The 26,973-nt window shown below is 44.5% G+C and overlaps 1 protein-coding gene across 3 annotated transcripts in view; it reads left to right on the forward strand.

Annotated features, from left to right (window-relative positions):
* The window catches only part of ADAM12 (ADAM metallopeptidase domain 12), a 185,470-nt gene that overhangs the window by 154,073 nt on the left and 4,424 nt on the right, over positions 1-26,973 (forward strand). For 2 of the 3 annotated variants that reach the window (XM_035137598.2, XM_035137597.3), the window contains exons 15-21: positions 10,233-10,341; positions 10,444-10,642; positions 19,933-20,010; positions 21,467-21,575; positions 24,547-24,682; positions 25,761-25,872; positions 26,499-26,678. In XM_035137598.2, the coding sequence (XP_034993489.1) occupies positions 10,233-10,341; positions 10,444-10,642; positions 19,933-20,010; positions 21,467-21,575; positions 24,547-24,682; positions 25,761-25,872; positions 26,499-26,678 (923 nt within the window). Of the gene's footprint in view, positions 1-10,232; positions 10,643-19,932; positions 20,011-21,466; positions 21,576-24,546; positions 24,683-25,760; positions 25,873-26,498; positions 26,679-26,973 lie in introns of all 3 variants that reach the window. The other variant, XM_035137595.3, reaches the window with a different exon arrangement.

The following is a 26,973-nucleotide window of genomic DNA, read 5'->3' on the forward strand; positions in this document are numbered from 1 at the left end:
GGGCGACATTCTTCAGCGTCTGTGGAGAGGAGACGTTTGAAATCGCCCGGGCTCTCCTTGCACCTAGAGATGTCGCTACCGTCTCTTACAAAACAATAATGGAACGGCTGAAGGAGCACTTCTCACCACAGCCCTCGGTGGTAGCTTGCCGAAATGCCTTCTACGCAAAGCGGCAAGCCCCAGGGGAAACCATAACTGGGTTTGTGACCTCCCTCCGCCAAGCCGCCCGGTTATGCAACTTCTCAGAGTTGGAGAACATGCTTCGTGACCGCCTCGTCGGTGGCCTGAGGGACGAGATGTTGCAACGACGCCTCTACGCCAAAAAAGACCTCACGTTCCAGATTGCTCTGGAGGAAGCCCTGGCAACCGAAGCCGCCGAGAGGTCAACGCAAGAGGCACGACCGGCCCCGCCATCCCAACCGAGGGTCTACCACGAAGACCTCACCGACGAATCCGAATCTGACAGGGAGGAAGTACACCGAGTACAGCGGCGCACTCAAGCAGCACACACACCACAGCAGCCTCGACGAGAAGGAGGGAACTGTGCAAGCTGCGGGGAGAACCACGAGAGGAGGACCTGTCGTTTCCGCAACGCAGAGTGCAGGCAGTGCAGAAAATTGGGACACATCGCCCGGGTGTATCGGGCTCGACTCACCCGTCGACAAGCATCAGATGACCGACCCAGGAGCCCCAGGTCACACGGCACCATGCACCAAGGCAACTCGACAGAGATCACGGACTACCAGGTATTCCAGTTGCCCCATCCCAGCACAGAGAAAATTTATATAGAGGTACAGATAGAGGGAGCCCCATGCCGCATGGAGCTGGACACGGGTTCAACTCTATCCATAATCTCGGCCCGAACATTAAGGGAACTGTGCCCTAATGGGGGTCCCAAACTAAGGCCGGCCCCATTCACCCTCCGGGACTTCCAGAAACGTAAGGTCCCTACAATGGGGGTGGGGACCTTCAGGGTGCAATATCGAGGGCGAAAGCAACAATTGGACTTGCTGGTAGTTAAGGGCCCCTACGTTAGCTTACTGGGACTGGCATGGTTTGGACCTCTGGGGCTAGCCGTTACCGGGGTGAACCGCACTAGCTTACAAGTGGACGTGGACGCCATATGCAAAGAGTTTCCAGGGGTTTTCGATGGGGCATTGGGACGATATACAGGACCCCCCATTGCCCTACAGCTAGACCCCGCTGTACGACCCATCAGGCACAAGGCCCGCCGGGTCCCGTTCGCCCTGAAACCCCGCATAGACGAGGAATTGGACCGGCTCGTGGAGCAAGGAGTGCTGGAGCCGGTGCCCAACGCCCCCTGGGAAACTCCAATTGTCACACCCGTCAAGCCTAACGGTTCGGTCCGCATCTGTGCAGACTACAAATGCACCATAAACAAGGCTCTCACGGCCCATGCATACCCAGTGCCAGTAGTCAGCCATGTCCTCGCCACCCTGGCTGGGTCAAAAATCTTTGGCAAACTGGACTTGGCCCAAGCGTATCAACAGTTGCCTGTGGACGAAGCCACAGCAGAGGCTCAGACGATTGTGACGCACAGAGGGGCATTCAGAGTAAAGCGGCTGCAATTTGGCGTTAGCGTGGCACCAGGCATATTCCAGAATCTAATGGACTCTCTCCTTAAAGGGATTCCTGGCGTCACCCCCTTCTTCGATGATGTACTGATCGCCGGGCCCACACCAGAGGAATTTGAGGACCGCCTCCGCTCCGTCCTGCACCGTTTCCAGACGGCGGGCCTCAAGGTGAAGCGGGAAAAGTGTTTACTGGGAGTGCCGCAGATGGACTTTCTGGGATTTAAGGTGGACGCAGAAGGGGTCCATCCAACCGGTGACAAGGTACGGGCCATTTGTGAGGCCCCAGCGCCCAAGAGCAAGCCCGAACTTCAGTCATTCTTGGGACTATTGAACTTTTACCATGCCTTCCTTCCCCATAAGGCAGCGGTAGCGGAGCCCCTACACAGACTCCTAGATAAAAGGGCCCCTTGGGTGTGGGGCCAGCGACAAAGGGCCGCATTCCAGGCAGTCAAGGACTTGCTCGTCTCGAACTCGGTCTTGGCACACTTCGACGAGAGGCTGCCAGTGGTGCTGGCATGCGACGCCTCTCCCTATGGCATCGGCGCTGTCCTGGGACACCAACTCCCGGATGGAAGAGAGGTGCCGGTGGCATACTTCTCCCAGACGCTTGCTGCAGCCGAACGAAACTACTCACAGATTGACAAGGAGGGTCTGGCAATCGTGAAGGGCGTAAAAAAATTCCATGATTTCTTGTACGGGCGGCCCTTTACCATAGTGACTGACCACAAGCCGTTGCTTGGCCTGTTTGCCCCCGAGAAGCAGACCCCCCAAGTGTTGTCTCCACGTGTCCTCAGGTGGTCAATTTTCCTTGCCGGCTACCAGTATGCACTAATCCACCGCCCTGGGAAGGCGATGGGCCACGCAGACGCACTCAGCAGGCTACCACTACCAGAAACAGGCCCCGACCCAGCGCCTGCGCAAGAGGTTATGACCCTGGAGCTGCTTCCCGACCGACCCATTCAGGCACAAGAAGTTGCGCACCATTCCACAAAAGATAGGGTCATCTCCCGGGTCCTGGACTGGGTGTGGCGAGGATGGCCCAGCAGCAGCCCCGGGCCAGAATTCGCTGGCTACACAAACCGCAAACATGAACTGTCGGCCCACAAGGGGTGCCTGTTATGGGGAAGCAGGGTCGTTGTTCCCCAGCCCCTCCGCAAAAGGGTCCTCACAGCCCTACACGAGACACACCCAGGGGTAGTGAGGATGAAGGCCCTTGCCAGGAGTTATGTGTGGTGGCCGGGGATTGACAGAGAGATAGAGGCCTGGGTCCAACACTGCCAGACCTGCCAAGAATCCCGCCCGGATCCCCCAAGGGCCCCAGTCCAGCCCTGGGAGTCCGCCCGACATCCATGGTCACGCTTGCACGTGGACTTCGCTGGCCCCTTCCAGGGAAAAACATTCTTCATAGTGGTGGATTCCTACACCAAATGGCTGGAGGTCGCACTGGTACCGTCCACTTCTACGGCGGCAGCCATCCGGGTACTACGTAAGCTGTTTGCAACCCACGGGCTCCCTGACACCCTCGTCTCGGACAATGGAACCGCATTCACGTCAGAGGAGTTCCAGACCTTCACAGCGCAGAACGCCATCCGCCACATCCGCTCAGCACCATTCCACCCTGCCACCAATGGCCAAGCGGAGCGCATGGTGCGGACCACCAAGGACAGCCTCCGCCGCATAACACAAGGGGACTGGGAATACCGCCTTGCCGCATTTCTTCTAGCACAGCACAGCACCCCAAGCACAACGACGGGCCGGAGCCCAGCTGAACTACTCATGGGCCGGCGCCTTGCAACTAGACTGGACCGACTTCACCCCGACAGAGCTCAGGATGAGGTAGTGGAGGGGAAAGGCAGGAACCCCCGGACATTTGTGGCCCAGGACCCAGTGTATGCAAAGAATTTTGGGGCAGGCCCAGCATGGGTACCCGCCACAGTCACCAAGGTGACCGGTCCCGTGTCGTACGAGGTACTAACGGAAGGGGGCCAATGTTGGTGCCGCCACTGCGACCAGCTACGGCGACGATTCCCAGGAGGAACCCGGGAGGAGAGCGGGACAGAGGGGTCCCAAGGGGACAGCAGGGCAGTGAGGCCTGTAGAGCGAGAGGGGTGGGCAGGGGAAGCAGAAGCAGTAGGCACAGAGGGGCGCCCCGAGGCTGGAAGGACACCGGAACCAGAGTCACAACCTAGTGGTTCAGTGGCGCCAGACCAGACAGCCCCGGCACAGCCAGCAGCCTCGGAACACGAGCCAGAACCAGAACCCCTGACCAAGGAACACCCCAGGCCACAACGCACACGGAGGAGGCCAGCAGACCTTGGGGACTACGAATGCAACTTCCCGGGCAGGACTGGAACTTAGAGGGGAGGGGTGTTATGTTCTGAGCTGAATCCTAGAACAATAGGATTCAGAATCAGCGGGAGCTACCCAATCCAACTCCAGGTGGAAGTGAATCCGCAACCTGATTGGCCTGCTGGAGCAGCCAATCAGGCGGCTGGCAGAAGTGAATCTGCTACCTGATTGGCCTGTAGGAGCAGCCAATCAGGCTGCAGGCAGAAGTCAATCCACAATATAATTGGCCCACAGGTGTAGCCCTGAAGTAGCCAATCACGCAAGGCCCATTGTGTAAATAATGTATATAAGCAGATGGTTTTGGGAAAAGAGCCATTCGTCTTCTCTTCTCCTCCTTGATGACTATGAGCTGAATAAAGAGCATGAAATTCACTCTCGACTCCGAGTATATTTCACATATGCTAGGAAGGAACAATAAGGAAGTCTTTGTGCCCTTGGACATCTGGAGACATCTGTCTGTGCACTGTTGGAAACAGAATACTGGACAAAAGTGGACCTTTTGGCCTGATGCAGCAGGGCAGATCTCAAGTTAGCCACTGCATGAATGTATTCAGTAGAGAGAGAGAGAGAGAGAGAGAGAGAGAGAGCCATTTGTAAAATTTCTCTATTCACTGTTAAATTCCTTTATGTAATGGAAGTGAGAGAATGCTCCGGTTGAAGTGTGATTTTTAAGCCTGAAAGTGAAAAATCAGTCGGAAAGATACTCACAGCCTTTCAGTTTAATTTTTCTCCTCGGCCTAGCTCATCAGAAGAATTCTGCATGTGCACATTCTACTCCAATGCATTTGCCTTTCATTGAGCAATCAAGAAAGGCACTTCAAGCATTCCAAAAGCATTAAAATTAACTTTATACCCTTTCCTGCACATTTTATTCAGCATATCAATAAAGTTATGATTATTGCTTATGATTTATGAACGAGAAAGACAGACATGGAGGGTGGGGTTGTTGTTGTTGTTATTGTCATCGTCGTTCTTTCTTAAATTGATCCAGATGTGAGAAACTTCCTGATCTTTAAGGACAGCCAGTCTCAGAGAGAGATTTAGTGATATTCACAGCCTTTTGATACCTTAGAGATTTCAAGCTTTAGTGTGACCCCTTAAATCTGCTCTGGGAGTTTCCCTAACTCTCTGGAGCAAATTTACAGAAGGTGCACAGGGAAATGAGTGGGTGGATAAGTTCCATTGCACAGTTAAAACATATTGCACTAGTGGAACTTTGTGCTTGGATACTGCCACCCATTGTGTCTTTCCAGATCATCAATAAATACATAGGCCTCGGACCTATATACCTGAAGCATCTGTTAGCATAAATCCTCTACATGGCACAGATGCTGCATGTGGCTGATTGTTTACTTTATGAGACTGCTGTACTTTCCCACACAGGAGCTAGGCTGTAACTTGATCTCCTGTCATGTGATGTTTCTTTGTTCTGTTTCTACTTTCACTTCTGAACTGGAGAGTGATGGCGAACACACTTGAACCACACTCTCTAAATAAACGTAGATTAAAACCCTACGATTGTTTGCTGTCTTCTTAACCGAAGCCAGTGGCAGTAGTAAAGAATATTGGGATTGACACCCCATTATTCTAACAGTCTCCACCCCCATTGTTCAGCCCGGACACTGAGATCCAGTGCTGAAGGCCTTCTGGCGGTTCCCTCACTGCAAGAAGCAAAGCTACAGGGAACCAGGCAGAGGGCCTTCTTGGTAGCGGCGCCCGCCCTGTGGAACACACTCCCATCGGAGGTCAAGGAGATAAACAACTACGACATTTAGAAAACACCTAAAGGCAGCCCTGTTTAGGGAAGTTTTTAATATGTGATATTTTAATGTATTTTGGTATTTGTTGGAAGCTGCCCAGAGTGGTGGGGGAGGCCCAGCCAGATGGGCGGGGTATAAATAAATAAATAAATAATAGTTGTTCCTAATTCGATACATGGAAGCCAACTATTCTCCCAATGGCTTTCTTCCGATTCATTGATATCACATTTGTTCAGCACTCAGACAGAACGTAATCCGCAGTTGCCCCTTTTGGTTTCAACCATGGCAGTGCCTTGAAAGCTGCACTGAAACTTTTAACACATAGCTTCCTCAGGTTACACATTGAGAAAAAGCATTTTCAGCTCCCTTGCATGTCCCATCTTTTCAGGCTGAGCACTGCTTATATTCTGTGCTGGAATACACAGTGTGCAATCTTTTTGTAAAAAAGGGTAAAGAGCCCAGCTATAAAAGCTACACTTAGCTATAAAAGTGCAAAAAGCTAAGGCTACAGCAAAGCTACCCCTTTTGGACTTGTAGGACTAGCTTGTAAAGACTAAAAAGCACTCTTCAAACTGATCTTGATAAGAAATATCCATTTATATGTCATTCATTCCTGACTATGCCATATATCCTGGTTTGCAACGAGAAGGTTATAGACAGAGATGTAACTCTCCACCAGCTGCCTGTGCTAAAAGCCCATTGGTCCAGGCAACATACGGAGTGAAGTCCAGGAGTAAGAACGCTAGACTCCAAACAAGGGGCCTAGTTCTTTAAGGTATTCCACTCCTCAATGAAGGGGCAGAGCCTAGGAAGAAGGATCAAGCCTGGTTCCATAAAAGGCTTCTGTTCTGGCTTATACCGTACTTTATTGGAACATTTGTCACATAGAGCATTCCATGGTGCTGCAACTACTACCTCACTTTGTACTCTGTGTGCTGCTCTTGTTGAGGACAGACTTTCCATAGTTTTCATATGCATGGCTTGTATTCAGCACAGCACAAAAGCTTAGGTTCCGTCAGTGCAAAGATAGTCCTTGTACAATGGAACTTTTTCCCACTCTGCGGATGGGGTGAGGTGCACATGGGGGAGGGAGAGGAAGGATTCCCATGGCACGAGCAGGAATCCTTGCAATAACTTCTGCTAGTGCAACAGCTTATATAAATATGGCCCTGTTGATTCCTAGTTCACAGCAAAGTGGTAAAGAGCAAGATTGTATGTTTGCTTCCTCACTTTTCAGTAATGCATGAAATGGCATTTGAGTTATGAGCTTGAGAGATCAGTAGACCATTTAAATCTAGGTGGATTGCACTTTAACTTTTTTTAATATAACATTAAGCTAATCTTCAGTTGAAGATATTCCATTAGTCGGGCTACTGACTATGAAATGAAGGTAGCTAATTACAATTTTAATCTTTAGTTCTGTAATTATTTTAAATCACATTTGGTTTCTCCACCCATTCCATGTATAATACATAATTTAAATATGCTCTTTTAGGAGCAACCCACCTACAAAATTTATTTATCACATTTATTTCCTGCCTTTCCCCCCAAGGAAGTCAGTGCATTATACATGATTCTCTCATCTGAACATTTGATCCTCGCAACAACCCTGTGAGGTAGGTTAGGCTGGGAGATAGACTGTGGCCCAAGTTCACCCAGTGAGTTTCATGACCAAGTGGGGATTTGAACCTGGGCATCCCCAGTCCTGTCTGATGTCACTCTATTAATTATGCTTATGGGGGCCCAGTCTTAATAACTTCCCAAGCAATTACATGCTTCATTACAACTTAAACATTGAGTGTTTCTTTATGTGTGTTTTGTTTGAGAGGTGGCTTATTTTGAGGCTATCATAATATAGATGGAGTCCAACCAGTCTTAAACATGTTCACTCAGAAATCTCATTGAGCTCAGTGCTGTTTACTCAATAGATTGCACACTTAAGATTGCAGCCTAAGTGCCACCCTATACCTATTTAGTCAGAATAAAGCCCCATTGGATTCAGTAGATTTAATTGTGAGGATATGTCTTAGGACTGCAGCCTCAGGTATTTAAAATGCTATTCAAGGATATAGGATTGTCTCCCTAATGAAGTTAGATTCTCAAGTCATCATGTTCTGGAACATAGAACCCTAGTTGGAAATGGGAGCAGCCCATAATGGATTGAAAGATTATTGCATTCCATGCTGATGACCCATCTTAAGCTGCTTCAAATTAGTATCCATAGAATATATTGGGCCTTTCTAAAGTGTATTATGCCACTGTCATCCTGTCCTCAGTAATACATATTTAAAATTATAATAGCACGCCTATGAGAAGGTTGGACTTTCTTTAAACTGTTCAGTTTGTTTTCTAGAAGAGATGTGTCCTTTCACATTGTAATGGAATAGAGTTGGGACCAGAAGAAAATGTCAGACAGGAAATTTTTGTTGTTGTTTAGTCGTTTAGTCGTGTCCGACTCTTCGTGACCCCATGGACCATAGCACGCCAGGCACTCCTGTCTTGCACTGCCTCCCGCAATTTGGTCAAACTCATGTTCGTAGCTTCGAGAACACTGTCCAACCATCTTGTCCTCTGTCGTCCCCTTCTCCTAGTGCCCTCAATCTTTCCCAACATCAGGATCTTTTCCAAGGATTCTTCTCTTCTCATGAGGTGGCCAAAGTATTGGAGCCTCAGCTTCACGATCTGTCCTTCCAGGGAGCACTCAGGGCTGATTTCCTTAAGAATGGATAGGTTTGATCTTCTTGCAGTCCATGGGACTCTCAAGAGTCTCCTCCAGCACCATAATTCAAAAGCATCAATTCTTCGGCGATCAGCCTTCTTTATGGTCCAGCTCTCACTTCCATACATCACTACTGGGAAAACCATAGCTTTAACTATACGGACCTTTGTCGGCAAGGTGATTCAGACAGGAAATACTGGTTTAATATAAAATAATAATAATAATAGGAAATACTGCTTTAATATACTTAGGCAACTATGAGCCATTTATATTTAATTTTTGTCTGTATGACTTTATCATGAAAAAAATAGCTGTGTTAGCCTTCTGGAGACATCTGAAGGCAGCCCTGTTTAGGGAAGCTTTTAATGTTTAATAGATTATTGTATTTTAATATCCCTCTGGAAGCCACCCAGAGTGGCTGGGGAAACCCAGCCAGATGGGCGGGGTATAAATAAATTATTATTATTATTATTATTATTATTATTATTATTATTATCATCATCATCATCATTCTTAATTTCTCTGTGCCTTGCTCCGAATTGTGTGGACACACACTTCCCAATACTTTCTGCATCAGGGCTGTGGAATGGGTTGTATTCCCTCATGGGCCTCTTCTGAGGGGCCCAGGCTGATGTTGGGTGGTAGTGGGGGAAAGGGATAGGTGAAGGTGGCTTACCAGGTTAAAACTGGGCATGGACAGGGGCAAAGCAAGTGCAACAGTGGATGTGATTCTTACCTTTGTTTACATTCCAGTTAAGCAAAAATCAGGTCTCTACATGCACGCACACACACAAGAAGCTTTATTACAATTCAAGGACAAAGTCCAGCAAGACAAAAATGGCCTGAGGAAGGCTTAGATTGGGGCTGCTGAGTGGTTGTGGCTTGGGTAGAGTCCTGAGGGACTAAAAGGGAGGGATGAAATGCTGTATTCAGCTCTCAAGCCTGAGGCTCCCCATTTGTGTTCTAGGTATTTATTTGTTACAACATGATTTTGGCAAGTGTTGTATTAAGAATAATATGTAAAACATATATAGGACAGTTTTGCATATTTTTGTTGGCTTTAGGTTGCAGTCCTAAGTGTATTTATTAGAAAGTTATTCCTATTGAACACCGTGGGGTTTATTTCCAAATAAGCATGAACAGGAGCCATCAAAGGTGGTGTGTGCGATGAGACAAAATGACCAAGAAAGGGCCATGAGCTTGAAAAGAACCATCCTGCCATTGCCAGAGGAGGGGCACACCTTTCCCCCCAGATAATCTAATGAGCACCCAGCCACCTGAACCTACAAGCTATCAGATTTAGACCCCGAAAGGCTTCAGTTGCTTTAAATGGTGCACAGAAGGGGCAGGGTTGTGATGTGTGTCTTTTCCCACCTCACAAGATTCCTTCTTGGCATCTCTTTAGAAGAGCTGTCATAAGCTCTGAGGTTGGCAAATCTTGGACGATGTATCTGTCACTGGTTCCTTTCAGTTGTGAGGTCTGGAAGGAGCTAGCAGCAGTTGAAGTATCCAGAAACATTTAAGCTAATGAAACTGTGTCATGAATCTCTGCATTCAGGGCCAGCTGGGTGAGCCTTAAGTATTACGGTAGGCCTCCCAATGGAGCAAGACAACTATTTGAAGGAAGTTTTAGTCCACAGTGAAACCTGTGAATGCTCCCCACATGCCTCCCCCCCAATCAATTTAGAGTCCAGCACAGCTTCAACAAAACCTTTTGTTTCCTTCTCCACTCCCTTCCTCTGCTGTCCCCTACCAAGATCAGGGTGTTGCATACTTTATAAGATTGATATGGCTTTGCTTCTTTTGTAGGTGCTAAACCTGCCCCTGGGATATGCTTTGAGAGAGTCAATTCTGCAGGTGATCCTTACGGAAACTGTGGAAAGGATTCCAAAAGTTCGTTTGCCAAATGTGAACCCAGGTATATGCTCTTGTCGTGCCTAATTGGAAAAGAGGTTGGAACTGTGCCAATGTTAGATGCTAACATCATTAAAATGATTAACATTATTTCTTTTCCCTTTAGAGATGCTAAGTGTGGAAAAATTCAGTGTCAAGGGGGAGCAAATCGACCTGTAATTGGTACCAATGCTGTCTCCATAGAAACAAACATCCCATTACAAGAAGGAGGCAAAATTCTATGCCGTGGAACCCACGTATACCTGGGCGATGACATGCCTGACCCTGGTCTTGTCCTTGCTGGAACAAAATGTGAAGATGGAAAAGTAAGGTTGAAAAATATTATTCCCAATAATCCAGTCTGTGTGTCTAAAGGAAAACTCAGTCTTGGTCTTTACAAATGAAAGTCACACTTTCTGCATTTTGTAGTAAAGGTTTGGCAGGCCAAATGAAGATGCTTATGCAAACAATTATGCTGTTTAAGTATACTCAAGAGTTTTTTTGAGAATGAATGGAATCAGTTTGTTGTTTAGCCAGAAGGCCTGACTATCAATTTTTACATAAAAGTGCTGAAAAAGGAATTTATTGTGCCAGTGAAAGTCATTCTGTCTGAATTTTAACATGCTGCAGCCAACTATTGACAAATTATTTCTGAATAGAATTGAATGAAGAAAGAGTGAGTGATGGTGGCTAAATGTTGAGCTGCATATCTGCTTGATTATTAGTTCACCACTGAATGTAATTTACAGTATTTTCTGTATCCAGAAGAATCAGCTGTGCTGATGAGAGAGTTTAAGTTATTCACTTATAATATTTGCATACAATTTAATATGGAAAATCCCCGAGTAGTTTAATTTTCATAAAAGTCCATTTAAAATATCAGTATCACAGGATTATAACCAAAAGAACAAAGAAATATAAATTAGAAACAGTGCATCCATCAATAAAACATTCAGTGAAACATTAATAAAACAATAAAAAGATCAGTGTGGTGGACCTTATGAGCCAAGAAAAGTCTGCATAAATGAATGGGTCTCCAGGAGACATTTGTAACTTGCCACTATGACCTACTGAACAAAGAAAAAATTCACTATAATTGCTCCATCTACCTTTGCCTCTAGCCTCACCCACCACTGGCTTATAGCCCTCAGAAGGTTGGCCAGAACAGAATACTGCCCTAGGGCTAAAAAGGATTCTCCACAGAGATGTTAAATAGCACTGTGGACAAGGTGATGCCTTGTGGCAACTGGCAGTTTAATTGCCAGGAAGCCAAAACAGTCACCTAGTGCTATTCACTAGCACTGGCCTTATAAGTAAGAGTAGAGCCACCATAGAGCAGTACCCCTATCTCATGCATGCAGTTTAAGAGGATACTATTGCCAGCAGTATTAAAGGCTGCTGTGAGATCAAGCAGAGGCAACAGGGTTGCATTCGCCCATCCCTCTCCTGCAAAAAAGTAATCAATCAGAGCGACCAAACCAAGTCTGTCTCAAAACTAGGCATGAACCCAGATTGAAATGGGTTGAGATAATTAGAATAGTGTGTTTCTATACACATAAAGATAACTCATAGACAACCTAAACCCATTTGGGCTTAGACAGATTCAGTACTTGCAGATCCGAGGACATACATTCCGAAAAGTATTGCACTATACAACCATTTCTCCCAGAGTCTAATTGTGGACTGTTGAATTTATTTAAGAAATTGGGAAGGTGGGGCTACAAGCGCCATCAACTGCTGGACAGATCACCAATTAATACATTCCACAATGGCTATCAAGATTATACCTCAACATAGGCTTCAAGGAAGGAAACCAAGACACAAAATTAACACTCAAGCCCTTCAAAAACCTATTAAGTGGGATTGCTTCCAAACACCTCTTAAGGACCATCCGCTTTCGGAGTTCCCTGATAACATTGAGGAAAGCTGGACCCAAGCTAAAGACATCCCTTATTGCAGCCTGTGAACAAACTATTGGATACCAAACCAAGAAACAACAGGAGTGGTTTGATGAGAATGATAGTGAGATTGAACGCATTATTAAAAAGGAAGACCTTTCAGATCTGGCAGAGAGATAAAAACCTGTGCCAACGCTAAGGTTCAAAGAAGAACCAAAGAACTAAAGAACACCTGGTAGATAAAAGAAGCTCAAGAGATCCAGCACTTAGCTAACACTCATGATGCACAGTGTTTCTTTAAAGCCACAAGGACCATCTATGGACCAATAAATCATGGCATATGCCCCCTACTCTCAACAGGTGGTACCACACTTCTAAAAGATAAAGAACAGATACATCAAAGAGATGGAAAGCTCTTCAATCTGAATAGGCTGAAAGCAAAGAGTAAGGTTACCATAACTTCTGTCATAGAGCTTCAATATGCTGATGACAACGTAGTGTGTGCATGCTCAGAGGATGACTTCCAAACCATCTTAAATATCTTGGCAGAAGCTTATGAAAAGCTTGGCCTATCGCTCAACATCCAAAAAATCAAAATGCTGCACCAACAAGCACAAAACAACCCCTCTGCAGCACCACAAATCCAACTCAATGGTGTAACGGAGAGTGTTCGATCACTTCTCCTACCTGGACAGTTATATTTCCACAAGGGCCAACATTGATGCTGAAATCCAGCATCGCATGAGCTCTGTGAGTGCAGCTTTCTCCTGGTTGAAGTGCAGAGTATTGAGGAGCAGGGAATTCAGAGGAAAACCAAAATGCTTGTTTACAAAGCTATTGTACAACCAACCTTACTGTATGCTCATGAAACATGGGTCACGTATAAACACCACCTCCAACTCCTCGAAAGATTCCATCAATGGTGTCTCTGAAAAATGTTACATATCACTTGGGAAGACAGGCGAACTAATGCCAGTGTACTGGAAGAAGCAAAGATCACCAGTCTCAAAGCAATGATTCATCAACATCAATTTCGTTGGACTGGTCATGTTGTTCGGATGCCTGATTATCGTCTTCTAAAGCAACTACTCTAAGGACGCGGGTGACACTGTGGGTTAAACCACAGAGCCTAGGGCTTGCCAATCAGAAGGTTGGCAGTTCGAATCCCCGCGACGGGGTGAGCTCCCATTGCTTGGTCCCAGCTCCTGCCAACCTAGCAGTTCGAAAACACCTCAAAGTGCAAGTAGATAAATAGGTACCACTCCGGCGGGAAGGTAAGCGGTGTTTACGTGTGCTACTCTGGTTCACCAGAAGTGGCTTAGTCATGCTGGCCACGTGACCTGGAAGCTGTACGCCGGCTCCCTCGGCCAATAAAGCGAGATGAGCGCCGCAACCCCAGAGTCGGTCACGACTGGACCTAATGGTAAGGGGTCCCTTTACCTTTACCTTTACCTTTAAAGCAACTACTCTATTCCGAAGTTACAAATGGAAAGTGCAATGCTGGTGGTCAACAAAAGAGGTTTAAAGACTGTCTCAAGGCAAATCTTTAAAAAGTAGTATAAAAACCGACAACTGGGAAACACTGGCCTATGAGTGCTCCAATTGGAGAACAGCCTTTACCAAAGGTGTTGTGGACGTTGAAGACGCTCAAACTCAGGACAAAAGGGAGAAGCGTATTAAGAGGAAGGCACATCTGGCAAACCCTCACCTTGATCAACTTTCGCCCGGAAACCTATGTCCCCACTGTGGAAAGATGTGTAGATCCAGAATTAGCCTCCACAGTCACTAACGGACTCATGTGTTCATGGAAGACAATCTTATTCGGCTACAAGTGATCACCACATAAGCAGTTTTTTTGCAAAAATTAATTCACACGTTGCTGTACTGTATTTCCTGGAGCTCATGGTGTTTCGTATTGGCTTACAGAAAATACCTTGGCCTGACAAATAATAACATTATATACGTAGTGGCTTTTGACTGATACTTCCGTCTGCTTGTTCATTAGCTATTTGCTTTGGCATGCTTCAAATCTGGGGACGTTGCCAAGATGAACAGCAGCTTCTGCAAGACAAAGGCAAAGCCTTTCAGTTCTAAGGGAAAAAGAAGCATATTGCTTAATGTATCTGTGCACAGATTTTGCCAGGATTTCTATGTACAGTGGTAATCCAAGAAAACAAAATTATGAAAAGACATGGGAAACTACAGCTAAGAATTTGAAACAAGCAGTGTTAAAGGGGACTTCTGTGTTATTGACAGATTGCATTTCAAGAGAAGACGTGGGTATATTTTGTCAAAGCCTCAAAACTTATGATTGCTTTTGAGGTTTCAATAGTTCCCACTGTAGTTAGTTCCCACTGGCAGCAAACTTTAAACATAATGTGATTATGAGTTCAGTTTTATGTTCCAGGTTGCTCCAATGCAATGAGAATTGTACAGGAGCAAAACTCTACTCCTTTTGACAAAAACAAAGTGCAGAAGAGCATTGTAATTTATGGTTATAAAACTATATTTAAAACATTTGTTCAAAGAGACTGCTAGAAGGGAGTCCTCTGGTACGAAATCAGTATTTGTGGAGACTGGCATAAGCTAGAAAGACCAATGAATTGACTGAATAGAAGGCAGAGCCTTATATATACTTAGGTAAAGGTAAAGGGGCCCCTGACCATCAGGTCCAGTCGTGTCCGACTCTGGGGTTGCGGCGCTCATCTCGCTCTATAGGCCGAGGGAGCCGGCGTTTGTCCGCAGACAGCTTCCGGGTCATGTGGCCAGCATGACAAAGCTGCTTCTGGCGAACCAGAGCAGCGCACGGAAACGCCGTTTACCTTCCTGCCGGGGTGGTCCCTATTTATCTACTTGCACTTTGATGTGCTGTCGAACTGCTAGGTGGGCAGGAGCTGGGACCGAACAATGGGAGCTCACCCCGTTGCAGGGATTCGAACCGCCGACCTTCTGATCAGCAAGCCCTAGACTTTGTGGTTTAACCCACAGTGCCACCTAGGTCCTATACACACACACACACACACACACACACACACACACACACACACACACACACACATATATATATATACACACACACACACACACACACACACACACACACTAAAACATTACCAATTTTGTATTTGAATGGCTGATGTGTGAAACTGAAACATATTAGATCTATAAGCATAAACTGAATTAGTTCTGTCAAAATGTAACCATCCCCACTTTACTTACAAGCTTTTAGTAGGCTGCAGATAGGGTGGCTATGTGTCCTATTTTACAAGATTACTCCTCTTGTTTAGAGATTTGTCAGAGGACAGTCCTCTGTTTGAAGGAGTCCACTATTTGCAGGGCTCTGCACTACAAGTCCAGGGAGCACAAGTTGTCCATCAGTCAGAATCTGGACAGAAGACTGTGCATGAGATGTATTTCTGTTTAAGTAATATTTATTCCTAAATTTGCAAGTACCGTATATATAGAAATTAGCAGCAACAAATTTTATGCAAATCTATGTACTTTTTGGTGATGTCTTTCATACTCTTTAGTGATATGTGAATGGCTATCCTAGTTACCAGTCTCAGCTCTAAGTATGCATGATTTTAACAGCTGCCATTTTAATGTGAACAGAATTCTGTGTACCATTGAATTCTAGGTTACTTGTTTGTGAACCATGCTGTAATTACGGTATACCACCTTCCTTATACCATGTTCCTTCCTTATGTGTTTTGATGCTGCTTCACTTTCTTCCCATTTTTCCTCTTGCCCATAGGGAATATCTGCCTTGCTTAAGCAGCCTTGTTGTCTTATACTTCACCCCACACCCCACACCCTTCTTATATGATTGTGATTGACTTTTATTCCTGCTGAAATAAGCCCCAAATTTAGAGGTGTGCAGGTGCTATATGTCATATATCTGACTGTTGACCTGGCATCTAATACTCATTCCAGCAGCATATAGTCTTTTCTCAACTTGGATGATTTATCAGACAACCTGTAAATGGGTCGTTTTAGTTTGCATTGTGCTCTGCTTTTATTGTGGTGTCAATCTTGCTTTGTCCTGGCCTTTCAGCTACAGTGGAATAGTGAAGTTAACTCTCTGTAACAATTGCATAAAGTCTCAAATGAATGCTTTTGATTACATGCCACTCCCTGTTTGTTCATTTCTCCAGAGATAAAATGTAAATGCATCTTTTTTAGCCCAATGCGAAGATTATGGCTATATCTAAAGTGCAACTCTGCATGCATGGGATTCCAAGAGGAAATTAGTTTGTGAATAGGTGGAGGGATACTGCCATAACTTTCTGAATGTAGTACTGGAGTAGCCAACATGAGGCCCACCAGAGGACCTCATGTTAGACAACTCATTGTGCCTGGCCAAAGGCCAGGTGGCTGATGGGAGGACATGATGTTGGCTAATCCTGAGTAGATGAGCTCTATTTCTGGCCCATTTGGGGACTCTGCCTGGGCCATATCCTTTACCAGCCCTTCTCCATTCGCTCCCTGACTTTGTCTGCCTGGACTATGTCTTTGAACTGTTACAAGATTGCTTGCCCAGATAGAGGCTGAAGAAATGTGTGAGGGAAAGTGTAGAAACATCTGGTTTTTGTGTGCCTTGAATTTAGCCAGCTGGAAGTGGGGTTTGGGGAGTGGTGGGCAGATATTGCACCTGCTTTCAACAATGCAAATGATTTTAGCATATGAGGTGAACACTTTCTCCATATCTCTTCCCTCCTGTATTGCTTTGTTTTTTGCTTCAAGCGAGAAATTGCATAAGTAGGGATTGGACATTGCCCTAGAGCTTCCAGCTGATGGATTATGTTGCCTCTGTGCTGGAGGACAGCGCCACCCCAGGTTTCATGCTGATACATGCTTCCCACTTCTTTATCAAGTGAGAAGTTCCAGGGGCAGTGCCATTCGTTTAATTACCTTTGGATGAAATAGCAATGGGGTAAAACTTTCAGATATTTGCTTTATTAACAAATATGCAGGCAGCACATAGGTGAAGATGTAAGCAAGCGCTCCTATAGCGGACAGCAGATTCACAGGAAGTAACTTGTGCAGTCCTTGCAATGCTGTGCTCTAGTTCCGAACTACCGTAACTCTGGCTAAGGATTCTCAGCTCTCTATCTCTGTCAGTTCACAACTGCAAACTGCCCTCTCACACACAGAGGTTCAGACACACATGCACACACACTGCAGAGAACCAGTGTGAGTGAGAAGCTGCCTCTGCAGGTGAATTTCCTACTCATAGAAAATCCTAAAGCCATTAAAGAAACATTAAGGTTCTTTTGTCAAAGCCATTATTTCAATCAAGTAATGCTTTTAGGCAAAACTGCAGTGATAGATCCATTTACTGTGATCAGGCAGCTCAAATGAACCAGAGTGAAAACCTCATTTAAAAAAATAAAAGCTAAAATTTACCTTTTTTTGCCAGCTACCTGGTTGTTCACCTGAAGCTGTAACAGGAAAGACCAAAGATACGGTCCTGCAAGTTTGCAGCAGGTGGATGCTGGTGCCCAGAATTTTCCTTAAAGTGTTTCCTTTTTTAAAAAAGGCAAAAGATTAATATATAAATTAATATAGCACTTAAAGCAAGGGAAACAGCCCACCTAACATGCAATTTACAAAGTTGAACTGACAATGAACACCCTGTGATTTACTGTATTATGGTCTACCTTCATTCATAGTGAACCCTAGCAACCAAATGCAAGGGTATTGACACACCCATTTTTGCAACTTAAAATACCTGGCACATATTCTGTTGAATGCTTTGGGACAATCACAGAGGAGGAAATAGTCTGAGAGCAGCCATCTTGTGATATCTAGAGGGATTTGACCCTTTAATTGTAGCCTGGAGAATAAAATTCTAATATCAAACTATTTGGGCCCCTACTGTGTTATTCTAGTACCACATTGTTGGTGTAGTTATAATTGTTAAATAAAAGTTGTACCAGTTATTCTTTATAGCTGTCTTAAATGAGTCTAAACTTGAAATCAGAGTAGACAATTTTATGATGGGTATTAGTAAAAGGATATATTACCATATTTCACTGCATACCGGTCGCCACCGTGTAATAGTCACACACCCTTTCTGGACCCCGAAATTGGTCCCAGCGCATTCCCTGCATAATAGTCGCTAGGGTAATTCTGAGGCAAGCTGCGGGTCCACACCGGGGGGGGCACTCCTGTGGCTCCTGAGGCAGCAAGGGCTGGAGTTTGGGCCCCCATTGGCTTGCCCCCGAGTAGAAGTAGCTGGAGATGTTAGGTAAAGGCAGGCCCAGGCTGCTGCTGCTGCTGCTATTGCTGCCACCTTGGGTCTCATGGAGTCAAGAGGCAAGGAGGCAGCTTGGTCACGGTGCCATGGGCTCTCGCTGTGCGCTCTGGCCTTGAGGCGAGGCAAAGCCAGACCTAGGTTGCTGCTGCTGCTGCCATTCGCCTTTGGCTCCCTAAGGGTCACCCCAGCCAAGAATAGGGAGCAGTGGGTGAGCGACCACCTCTGCTGCCCATCCGCAACCCCTTCCCTCTGCCTCCATCCCGTAATTCACCACATAATGGTCGCACCCCCTTTTTGGAAAGGAAAAATCAGCACAAAAAATGTGACCATTACGCATTGAAATACAGTAATTATAATTGATCCTCTATAGACCAATGTGCCTGTTTTTAAAAAGCCCAAGTTTCAGAGTCCAAATCCCATTGTTAGGCATATTTACTGAATCATAAGAATTGGGGTTTTAAACCTTCTTTTTATGTTTCTGCTCCTTAAGGCAGCTGGGACACCTTTCCCCCTTTTCAATAAAACAGAGCGTAGAATGCAAGGTTAGTTTAAAATGGTGTGCCCAGGGCCGGTGCTAGGGTTTTTTGCACCCTAGGCGAGATCACCTTCTGCCCCCCCCCCCAATTTCCCAGAGTTATTGACCTTTTTTAGAAAAAATAAAAGTGGAATAATAAATAAATAAATAAATAAAATAGAGAATAGAAAAATAAAAATAGAAAATAGAAAATAGAAAAAAAGAAAAAGTAGAAAAAATAAAATAAAATAAAAAATAAAATAAAAAACAGCTGAGAGGCGCGGCGAAGTGGCTCCAGGCTTGCGTTCCCCGCGCGCCTCCGGAGCTTCGTGTGGAGAGCGCGAGCCTGGGGCCGCCTCTACTGCACCTGTCAGCTGTTGAGTGGTTTCAGGCCGCTCTCCGGAGGCATGCACGCGCCTCGTGCAGCACCGGGGGGCGCGGGTGGTGGCGGGCGGAGGGCAGGCTGGCCAGCGCCCCCTCCATTTTTGCGCCCTAGGCAGCTGCCTAGTTTGCCTTAATGGACGCACCGGCCCTGGGTTTGCCCAAAGGTCTAAGGCTTGCATTATGCTTATTAGAAATGATAAGAAATACAGGTGAATGTTCTTAGTTGAAAAATACAGCAAGAGCAACCTCAGAAACATATCCAAGGCTGATAGCTATGTTAAGGCATGTCTGTTCCATCCTGATGCAGAGAGAGGAACAGGAAACAAACCTTCCTGCCTGCCTCCACGAAGGTGATTGGGTGTGATCTAGCCTTCTCTAGCAATTTACAGCTATGTGGACATTAACCCCTTCAGTTACTAACTAGCATAGACATGCATTGTTGGGGTTGACTGCAAAATCTCCCACATTTTAAGCATTTCTGGAAAGCACAGCACAGAAAAAAGTAAAACAAGCACATACATTGTCTGGCAATAGTAAGCCTGCTCTTCTTTTCTTGTATAGATCTGCCTTAACCGCCGCTGCCAAAATACCAGCGTATTTGGGGTTCATGAATGTGCAACAAAATGTCATGGACGTGGAGTAAGTATTACAGATCCAATTTTTTACAGTCAGTCAACACCCAGCTGAGCAATGAATTGTTCATTGGTTACAGCTTTTGAAATCTATGATGCTTTGTCATAAATCTGTCAAAGCTTTTTTCCAAGTATCCTTCCAAAAAGATCAATTTGAATGCCCTTTTTAGTGTCCAAGAAAGGAAATGTGGTTTTTACCCAACACAGAAATACCTATCAGTAGCACCTTAGAGACCAACTAAGTTTGTCATTGGTATGAGTTTTCGTGTGCATGCACACTTCTTGTAAACAGAAAACAGAAATACCTATGTTTACAATATCCTTATATTTCTAAAAATTAATTTCCTGAGGTTTACACATCATTATCTTTCTACAAATTGATGTTCTCTGGCTAAAAAACAGAATTTCATTCTCTTTTACATAATTTTGAACCTAACGTTAATTCAAAAACTTCCTGTTAATGTTTCACATATTACAGTCTGATTTGGGCTTGAAACCTTAGTTATGTAACTGAGCTTAGATATTTTAAAAAATGAATACCTTGTTATTTATTTATTTATTTATTTATATTTCTGTATATGGCCCTTCCAACATGTTGCCAGGGCAGTTTACATTAAACTTTAAAAATATAAATACAACCTGCATAATAGACCAAAAAGGCAGGAAGATCTCAAAAACAACATAAGAACAAGCAAGCAAGATTAAAATTTTGTTGAAAAAGCCTTGGAATTTTGTTTGAAAGGCCTCTCTCTGGTAATCATCTGCCTCAACCTGCAGATCTTAAAAGTGACTAAATAATGTATTATAAATTATGTGGTCTCACTCCAGTAATTGATGTTAAGCATCTTAGTGTTAAACTCAGGTGCCTGCCCTTTTGCACAAATTCTCTGAATTCCTTAAGACATTTAGATTAGCTCCCAGCATTTACCTGTTTTTACTGCCATTTCTTAAAGCATGAGGTCAGGTGGAAACTCAGCTATAATTTTGTGGATTGTGGATTCGAGTCTCACTTGATCATCCAATGATTGGCTTTTTTAAAACAACCCATGCAGCTTTAAAGGTATACTTTCTTCAGTGGACTGAGGAAGTAGCAGGCAAGTGGGCATAAATGATGAAAAGACAATAGACAGCCTTTAAGTTTTTAATACAAAATCCAAGTAGGGGTCCCAGTGTTCTCCCTGAAGAACTACCTACGTCCTTTTGCAACTTCCAGACAATTCTGTGGCTACAGTTCCACCGTTGCTTTTTAATTCTGCAGTTGACTTTTTTTAGTTTTATTAGGAGATACATTTTGAACAAAGTTTCTGTGGAACAGTGCAGCCTGCAATCACATCAAGAAGTAGTGTTGCCCTATTTTAATAACTTTTAATTATTATTGAGTAGTTTTCAGACAGACAGTGGACAGGCCTCATGTTCATGTACTGTTTTCCATACTCATGTGCATATTTCCCTTTGTTGTTAAGGTCTGCAACAATAAAAAAAATTGCCATTGTGAGGCCCACTGGGCTCCTCCCTTTTGTGACAAGGCAGGATTTGGTGGCAGTGTAGACAGCGGGCCAGTTAGACAATCTGGTAAGTAAATGACTTAACTGCAGAGCAAGCTTTATTATGAAGCAAAAGCCATATGGTGTTTGCTGTGGGCACCAAGTTTACAGAGGACTCCAGAGTTCGTGTCCATTTCTGGATTTCCTGTTCCCTGGTTCGTTTGTTATCTCGGTCAGCTCTCTTGCAGATTGAAAATGATTGTGCAAGTGGTCCACTTATGTGAGCAATGTGATGTTGTGGGAATAAGCTCAAGCAAGATCACAGATAAAGTCTATGAAAATCAGGGCACACATTACGTGTGTTTTCTTCTGAGTTACTGCCAAACTATAGTAGCAATCATAGATGTGCTAATAGAAAACGCTGTTTCAAACTCTTGAAGTACTTACCGGTAATTACTGGGTATTCATCAAGATAATAGTTTAACCTGGGTGAAAACTGTGCTTTTTGCGGCCTTGTCAAAGGCATTGATAGTCCTGGCAGAGCAGGATGTGCTAGACAAGGATGTTTTTCTTGCGTCAGGCAGAGCCCTAAACAGTCTTGTGCCCCCTTTCCAGGTGGAGGGGCCAATCCCATCCACCAGACTGCCCCTGTGTGTGGTTGATGACAGTTGGGTCTGACCTGTTCTCCTTCAGAGGCTTGTCTTCCTGGCCTCTGACTTGTGAAAACTTACTCTAAGGGTGCAGTCTTCTGGGTTGTTTACAATCCTCTTTTAAAATTTTGCTTCCTGCAGTTGTGAGTGGCCTTTCCTTCTGTGTGAGAGCTTTTTTCCTGGTTTTTTACTATGCCATTTGCTTGAACAAGAGCTCACTCACCTGGGGGTACAGATAGCCACCAACCCATTCCTGCATGTGCCTCAGGCTGGAAAGGGTGGTGGTGATGGAGATGACAGCCTGGGTGGTGACTTCCCAGTCCATGGACTTGATGGCGTTGCTTCACTTGCCAGGGGTGCATGGTCTCTTGCCACTACCTGGTGTCATGGGGACAGCACCACTTCAGGTTTCTACAGCAACAGCTGCATTAGATTTGGGTCATCTGTGCTTGAAGTTCCACAGGATTTGACTTCCCTCTTTTAACTTTATCCTATGCTCTGATGTCTGTGGCTGTACTCCTAGTTTAACTAATGTGACCGAAGAATCCAACCGACATTTACATATACAGCTAGGATTTGGCTTGGAAATGATATCACTTTTTGTATGAACAGTGCTATTGAAAAGCAAATTAGATTGCATTTACTGCATACTAGTTCCTGTAATGAATTGTAATGCTGAGCTTGTGACATCATAATAATATCCATATCAATGCAGTGGCATTACAATTTCACAGCAAGATATAGCTGACCAAAAGGGGAACTGTGTGTGAGAGGGAGACCTTTGGTATAATAATCACACACACAGGAGTTCAACAAGCAAATAAGACCACAGTACTAAACTCATTTCAAAGCAGTCCTACTAACAGGGCCAGCTTCAGCTTTGAGGGGCTCTCACCACTGGATAACTTTTAGCTCTACTTGAGAGTAAATAAATCAAGTAATGTGCATGCATGTGTGAAACAGCCCATATTTCCAAGTGAATAATGAATATAGTCAATGTACACACTCCCGTTTTGTCTGCATCTTGTTCATTCCCTTGTTTGGGAAGTGGTATGCGCATTGTGTTTGCCACAATCCATACCTATCCTGTACCTGCCCGGATGTTTCTTATGAAATACTGTGTTATGGCAGATTTTCCCCTCCCTAAACCCACTTTGATATAAATTAAGAAAAAGAAGTAATCTAGGTGCATTTTAAGCCAGGAACTGGGGCGGCTTGCCTATTGACTCTAGTGGCGTGGGTCGGCAGGGAGGCGCTGTGCGGAAACCACGCTGCGCCCGCCCACCAGCTGCAGGAAGAAATGGGGTGGGGGCGCCGGAGCGATCTGCGCACCACGGCGCCCGACCTGCTTAAGACGGCCCTGGCCAGGAATGTATACCATCGCCATAGTACGTAGGGATGCTAATCTATATCATGGTTGTGTGTGAACTGTAAGGTATTTACAGTAGCTAGAAAAGGGAAACTGATTTCAAGTAATTCATACGTCAAGATTAACTACCTTCATTTTATGCTTTGTTTTATTTTTAGAAGAGCTGCATTTCACATTAACATGTCCTGCTACTTTCAACAATCTGTTTGCAATGACAAAACTGTGCTTTGTAAAATAGGGGTTTCTAAAGATGCTAGTAGGTGGGGCGCTGCGCGGCGAAGCCGGGCGGGGGCGCCGGAGCGATCTCCGCCCCTCAGCGCCAGGGCGCCCGACCTGCTCGAGACTGCCTGACTCAGAACTATTTCCCACACTTGCTATATCTTTTTGACACCTCAAATAATATACAAGAGAGTTGTCATGTGAAGACAAATTATTTTTAATTGCTTATTCTGAGTTCCATGCAATTGGTTTAGCTTTTACTACTGAAGCTCTGCCCTGAAGAAAAGTGCTGTGGGATGTCCTGCTGTTACCCATTTTCTCCTGTTTCCTATCAACCCCCATTAATATTTACAGCAGAGATACCAAAAAACAAGGGCAAGAATAGGTGTGGAGGGTGTCAGTGTTGAAACACAGGACCTCTTCTTGCTATGGGGCAGCATGGTTGCCATTTATTTCCCCACAGTATTTTTCCATGGAGTTACTAAACTCTGCTATAGTAGTAACATGGGCTATGAAAACAAAGTTGGAGAAATGGACTCATCTGAGAATAGCCACACCTTTTCAGGGCGGTTGAGGGGGGCGGGGTCCATAGTGGTAGTTTTGCCATGGCTCCTCCATATAATTTATGCATTCCTACATTATAGGAGCAAAGGGGATTGAGACACAAGGGAGCAGCAACAATGCCACTTCCCCTAATATATACAAGTTAGCTGAGTAAAACAAAAGATTTGTTTTTGACTGAAGGTTAGTTATACTGCAGACATCAGGTAGACAAGACTCGTCCGGTCATAAAAACTGTGGATTTGTTTGTTTGGTTTCAGATAAAAGAAGCTTAATAATAGGGCTACTCATTACCACCCTGTGCCTTCTGGTTGCTGGTTCACTTATGTACATCAAAAGGAAGATCTTGATTAGATTGTTCTTTATTAATAAGAAGACTACAATAGAGAAACTAAGGTATGATATACAAGTACCCTCTTTTGTAAAAAGAACCATGATAGAGATCACACAAGGTTATTATACGCTGAAGTCTAAAAATCTTCAAGGACAGCAGCAGGAAAGGCAGCTTTTCCTCTTATGGCTGCTGCAGATAAGATGATGCTTCATACTGAGATTGAGGATGTTTTGCTTCTACCAAGGGGAATTGTATTGGGTGCAGAGAACACAGCTTTCCCAAGTGCTTACATGGGACCACCATTGTCTCCCCCATACAATTTCCACTGGGAGCAATGTAATACCATCAGGTCTTGTTACTCTCCGTTCATTTCAAGGCACACAATGACAAGAAGTCACTGTGCTCTAGCACTCAGGCTTTTAGGTGACTGGAAACACTATTTCAAAGGTTTTAAAGGGGGGAATTGTGCTTTTAGGTGTGTACTTCTAGGTAGGTTTTTTAAATTCCACTTCAGAAGGGGATGGGCTTAGTCCTGTCTTGAGAAATGGGATGGACCAGACTCTTAATGGGTCTGTTCATCCCTGCTCCAGGCAAATAAAAGTTTCACCCTCTGCTGCTTACCCATGCATCAAATGGGGGTCATTGCCAGACTAGCATAGGTGGTGAGGCCCTCATATGAGAGGTTTCAGAAAACTACATGGTTGCCTTTTTCTAAGAGCACTTCTCAGATTGCAGCAAGGCCACGGGGATATGCTATTCAGAAACACCCTTTTTATTTCACTTTGTGGATAAGCAGTTAAAAAGGGAAGTTTGCCTTTATTTTGGCCTGCTTGATATATTGAAAGCTTGGAGTAGCATTGTTGTTTCTAGTCCACTGAATGAACCACAATATCCATAGCTGAGGTCATTACAGCTTGAGCACCAGCATCATTAGAAGAGTCTCTCGGGTGTTGTAAAGCAGCATTTGCACAGATTGCAAGAGCTAATTTAACAGACTAGTGGCTCTAAACAAAAATATCAATACTTTTTTTATTTCTGCTGCAAGTGTGGTGGATGGATTTTACTTTCACAGTTTACTAAAGGGTTTTTTTTTTTAAAAAAATCCTCTGTTAAAATTATACACACATGTATGTTTTTCAGGTCTGTGACTCCAGCAAGGCCTTCCAGTTCATTTGAACCTAATCATGTTCCCACCACAACCCACAGTAGTACAAATCTGGTGAAAAAGTCACAAAATTTGAATACATCTAAGGTAGGTTCTCACACAAAGTATTGCTGATAAAAAATATTTCCCATAACTTTGAAGTATTTTTATATGGGGTGATATAATGAAATAGTAAAATTTTAAAGTATTTCTATTAATACATGAAATAAAAGGAAAACCGTCTAGGCCTAAAAATGCACTTTGGCCTCTAAGTTCTAGACAGATGGAGAAAATAGAGAAAATAAATAAATGTATTTCGACCGTGGATTGCAGCCACCATCACAGACAGGGGCAATGGTTTCCAACATTCAAGGATTAGTGTTCAAGTAAGCTTCTGGAAACTTAATTGGTTGTTCCTTGGCTTCAGGAAAGGTAAAGTGGCCATATTAAAAAGGAAACAAGAGGCAGTTAAAAGCAATCTTGTAAGCAATTGTGTTTACACCTATGAATTATAAGATACGTCTGAGAACTATATGGACCCACTCCAGTGAAAGTTAAGTATTTTAGGTTCCATTGATTTCAGTGGGAGAGTTAATCTCATACTTAGAACACAGCCTTTCCCCTCCTCTTGCTTTCTCTCATTAAAATCAGTGAAATCTAAAAAAGCCAAACTTTGGCCTTATCATGCTTAAACTATAAATGACTTGGTATAATATTGTTTTATGGATCTGCAGAGACATCCACAAGGATTGCAACGATATCACACAGGTAATGTTAGTAATCCTGTGAAGACACAGAATACACCACGGTTGAGCCCACCAGAGCGTATTGTCCCACCCCTGTGTGAATTACCGTGTCCGCAGCCCACATCCAGAAGGTTGCTGCCTGCCAGCCCCTCACCCAGATGTGATCAGGTACGTGTTTGTTTGTTTCTCCGTTTCAACTCTATGGCACCTATAGCCACCATCGGTCCAGAGCAGAACTGGACTGCTAGCTATTCAGATGTCACATTGATTCTTCAAATCACACCTCAGAATAGTTTGCTCCATTTTAGTCAATCTCTCTCTTTTGTTATGTCTTTGTTGATTGATTTCATTGCAGAGTGAAAAGGCATGCTGACAATTGTAATTATTGTTCATACCTCCATTCTAAATATTACCACTGACATCTTTTCCTGCTACACCAGTATATTGTGGTACTATGTGGCAT

This window comes from Zootoca vivipara, chromosome 5 (assembly GCF_965207765.1).
Source record: "Zootoca vivipara chromosome 5, rZooViv2.hap1.1, whole genome shotgun sequence".
Lineage (NCBI taxonomy): Eukaryota > Metazoa > Chordata > Lepidosauria > Squamata > Lacertidae > Zootoca > Zootoca vivipara.